The 4,726-nt window shown below is 41.3% G+C and overlaps 1 protein-coding gene across 1 annotated transcript; it reads left to right on the top strand. All coding sequences in view use genetic code 11, as the record gives it.

Moving 5' to 3' along the window:
- Positions 1 to 2,578: 2,578 nt before the first annotated feature.
- On the top strand, positions 2,579 to 4,410 carry EGR_08397 (hypothetical protein; the record flags this gene model as incomplete). Its single annotated transcript, XM_024497646.1, has 2 exons — positions 2,579 to 2,686; positions 4,291 to 4,410. The coding sequence occupies 2 exons, from the start codon at positions 2,579 to 2,581 to the stop codon at positions 4,408 to 4,410; spliced, it is 228 nt and encodes a 75-aa protein (XP_024347950.1).
- Positions 4,411 to 4,726: the final 316 nt, after the last annotated feature.

Genomic DNA, 4,726 nt, shown 5'->3' with positions numbered 1-4,726 from the left:
AAATGCGAGAGTTGGGGTGACCAGTAAAAAAGCAGGAAAAATGAAACTCCTGACTGAAAACATCAGGCATAAAATTTTTACAGCGCATGAGTGGGTTATTCGTTTAAACAATTTAGATGCTCATTAATACAGACTTTTGTTAGTCAGATGTGGGGAACTGATAAAATGGCCAAACAATTGCGCCACTGCGCATGAGTAAATTTGACTTTTTTAACTTTGAAACATGAAGGAAAAAAGGGCGATTTTACTTTCCACTAGTTATGATAATATCAGGAATGAAATGATTGTTTTCTAGTCCATTTCATTGGGCTGGTAATGCCTGTCTAAAGTATCAGTCGGACACAGTGGATGGGTGAGAAAAAGTACCGCCAGTCCCTAGAAGGGGCATCAGAATTACGGTTAAGAATGTAAAAATTCATGTATAATTCTGCCTTTTTAAAGTATCTTTTGATTGTTTACTGTTTACGAGCACCCTATCTCAATCAGTGCTTCAAATTCTTAAAAAGGGCAAATACCGATCCTTTGAAAGGAAACTTAGAGAATTAAGAAGTATTTTAGGACGCAAACAACGTTAGATTTGTAAAATTTTGTAATTTTAAAAGTTTATTACATTGGAAAAGATAATTGCTTGTTAAATTATTATGTTTAAATGTGTGAATAGGTAGGAGGGCATCTCGGTCTCTGCAGGTTGCGCTCCACTATCGTTCACCGAGCCATGTTGATTATCTCTATTCTCTTCTCTACTTCAGTCATGCGTGTTTCTTCACACTGTTTTAACTTAATGCGACCTCAAGAAGACTAGGGAGCGCTATAATGCCTCCATTTAAGGGGTTGCTGGAAGGAGACATCTGCTGAACTCTTTTAAAGAACCTTTTCTTATTTGAAACTAATGACGTAGGAACTAGAGCTGTTTTCCTTTTTCCATGGTGTCTTATACCATTCGAAATAGACCAGTTATCGGCCATTCTATATATCTCGTAATGTTCGCTCTGGGTCATGGTCTGCTGGCTTTCTAGCCCTACTGAATATTAGTAAGTAGTATGCTCCCTCACACCATTTTAGTTTATTTAATAACAGGGAAGTCTCCGGAGGACACAAACATACCACTCTAGACCTAATATAAGTGGAAATTTTTTTAAATTAATGCCTAGGTGTGAGAGCCTCTGGCATTTACGATGCTTTACTAGGAAGGCAAAAGTGGGCAAAACAACTTTAGAAGGCCTACGAAAGAGGTCAGCCGATATGCCATCTTAGTGACCTCTTAGATAGGAATATTGGTTTACTCCCGAGTCGCCCTTAAGCCGGAAGAAGCCAGTGGCTTGGAGGGGCACACACAACCCAGGCAGAGCAGAGCTGGAAGACTATCAACATGGTCCCAGAAGCATGACCCTGCGGGGACTGAAATCCCCTCCTACCTAACCACACAAGAAATTTTTACTTTATGCAAGTCTAAAATCTGCTCATGTATTTTACTTAATTTTGTGTTTAACTGCACAGACACTTGACTCCCCGCATGTTGGGCTTTCGCTCCACGGGTATGCGTTCTGAGCCTCCTCGCTGGTAGCTCAGTACCTCTTCTGGGTGTTAATAATACATGCTCCTTCAAGCTGCCTCGGCTTGGTTACGACATCAACGAAGGCTTGGGAGCACTACAGATCCATTTACGACATCTTCTCCCTTTGATTAATAAAATTTTGAGTTCTAAAACACCCGATGTGAAGCTTATTTTGAACTCGCATTGAAAAGCAATGGACTTCTATGCACCTTAAGAACTTAAGAATTTTAAAGCAAAGGGACTAAATAATTTTAATTATTTGCCTTTATTTGAACTGGTAGCTTTTAATTAGTGAAATTAGAAGGGGAATGTGCGATTACCCTCATTTGCTCCAGAGTGATGCAAATTCGAGCATCGTCGCAATACCGCATCATCCTCCATGATGAGGTTAATCGGAATCCCGGATCTGCGTTACTTTGTTTTTTTTTTTTGTTTTAGATTTATATTTTGCATTGCAGTACTTTGATTGTTTATTTAACTCTTCAACTTGGTTTCAAGAGCACGGAAGGCTCCACGATTGAATTTCCGCTGGGCGGAAGACCTTCAGGCCATGCCAGTGGCACCCAGCCTCATCTTCCCTACCCGTCGGCAATACACAATCCGCACAAGTACTATGTCTTCTTTAGTCCACAAGGAAGATTCAAAGCGCAGCACAATTTCATTTTGCAGATCAGATCAACGTCGCCTTACCCTAGTGGGTTGCCAGGCGACTGTTAAATGGGTCTTTAGCACAAGAACAACAAAAAATGGGAACAAATCCACAATATATCAATGCCACACAACCGCTATCTTTTAAATTATGCCTTTAAAAAAAGAAGAAGAGAATTTCCAAGATTAAATATTCCATCTGGAGAGTGATCGGTGAAGGGCGAAAAAAAAATCGACACTGTCAGCATCCGTCCTCTGCGTCACCGTTTGACCTTCCAACCGTGTGTGAAAAATGTACGATTCAAGATAAATGCTTGCGGTCATCAGAAAAAAAGACAACGCCTCGTGGTAGAGATTTGCATTGCTAAGTGAATGATGCCAACGCTGGGGACGAGCGAGAGAGCAAGCGGGCGGGCGGACCTACGCCGTCGACTGCGTCGTGGAGGCGCTCGTGGTCACAATTACCACCTTCTCTTTCACTTCGTTAGTGTGATAAACAAGAGGGAACAACAAATTGGCTAAATTTTTGTTCCACCCCTTTTTGTCATGAGTTATGGGGAAATGACATTTTTCTCTTTTCTCCCGGGGATAAAGAAAGGTAAGAATGGGAGAGAAAACAGTGAGAAATCAATTCAAAATGCTGAGTATCTACTGGTTTAAATAAACTAAACACAAGAAGCAGTGAGTGCCTCACGCAAGCATAACTGACAGGAGAAAAAAGAGTTGACATTTTTCATCCAAAGACATGAAAACCGCCCTTACTTTTGACTCAAAAAAGTAGAAACAAGAAAAGAGAAGACCAGAGAGGTTTTCCTAAACAAATATGCTAATCTGTAAGGCACACAATATAAAATTGATGCAGATTGTTTCTAAGTAAAAATTTCACTTATAGATACGACGACGTGCGGGTATTGGACAACTGCTACAAAACCTCCATTTCCCCAGCTAATTTAAAACACAAATTAAATCTTTTTTTCCTTGAAAGAAGCCATCGTTCCCTATTGTTTGCCTTTCTTTTAGGAGAATTTGACACTTGCATACAAACACAGAAGTGGTGGATCGAAAAAGCAAAGTTAATAGCAAAGACTAAATTTCTAAAAAAGTTGCAAAAGTTGTTCTTTTATACGAAAAAAGACTGCTATTTTACATGGAGTCTTCCTCATTGCGGAAATCAAAATCAAGCTCATCAATTATTATGGTTAGTCAATTTTAAATGGGGCGCCACGTTGAAGTAAGTCCAGATTAAAACACAGCGCGTTTGGAAATTTTCTACTATTAAACATCCTCAAGACTTGTGGTTGGAGCAACAGCAAAAAAAGGACTTAGTGTTTTGTGAAGCTGAGGAGGGATGAATGGAGGCTCACCACCTCCTCATGATGGAGGCGGAAAGAAGGGATTCAGACAAGTGGACAGGCAGAACACAGTCTGAGGAGACTTTTAAATTTAGCGTTTTTGTTTTCACACCTTCATCAGATGGAACAGTAGTGGTAAGAGACAGGCAAGTGAGTTTCTTTCAAATGCGTTGACAAATGATAGACAAGAGGCTATGACGGAGGGGCTGTTGAAGAATTAGCTACACTTCCTCCCCCATTTAAAAAAACGCTGAGTGACTTGTGCTGGGGCGTGTCCTTCTTTTTTTGTTTAGAATGTAAACAGATCAATGATCGCCTTTAAATAATGCATCCCTTCAGTCACTCACTCACCGCATGTCTGAGACACGCAATACCTCACCTCCCGCGTGTGGGGTCAACTACAGACAGAATTGTTCAGTGGGAATTACAAATTCGCCAAGACCAAGGCAGCTGAAGCCAAGATCCATCGCCTCAATGTGGGACGACTCTAACGTCTTCTCAAGGAAGGGGAAAAACTAATCAAACAATGGGAAGAAAGCGCTATTCCCACAAGATACTGCAAGACCACATGTACTTTAGGATGAAACCGAGAGAGATACCTAGGGTGAGGAGTAGGAGCAAGGGGCGGTGTAGATACTACAACATCTCCTGTACCGTTATGTTCTCTCTCGAGGATCCAGGTGATTACCACCTTTTATTAACACAATGCATTAGATAATTGCATGATCACGGTAGAACGAGGGATGCCAAGAGCTAGACTCCCCATTCCTTGCGACAAAGTGTGAGATTTACGAGCTCGTGCCCTACCAAGGCGAGCTTCTAATTCGAGTGTCACAGCGTTCGGTCACCCCATGAACATTGCAAATGGGTAATCCCAGAGAGTACCGAGGCCACAAAAGATGGGAGGTGGGTGGTAGAATGCTAACTACACCTACATGCTACATACTCACTTGCGCAGAAGATCCTCTTCAAGTTCTCGCATACTCATCCGCCACGCATAAACCGAGAAAAAACTACACTAAAATCCTGAAAGGATAAAGGCAATTCACTTTGGAGTATAAATAAAGTCTGAAAAGATTTATCCTTTTTGTGGCGGCAGAGCGGTGTTTGCCCCACCGGGGAATAATTCGACGCGGCTATTTTCATTCGTCCACTTATCAACTTTCTCAAC

This window comes from Echinococcus granulosus (genome assembly GCF_000524195.1).
Source record: "Echinococcus granulosus chromosome Unknown EG_S00105, whole genome shotgun sequence".
NCBI classification, from domain to species: Eukaryota; Metazoa; Platyhelminthes; class Cestoda; order Cyclophyllidea; family Taeniidae; genus Echinococcus; species Echinococcus granulosus.
This window is presented reverse-complemented; position numbering and strand designations above follow the sequence as displayed.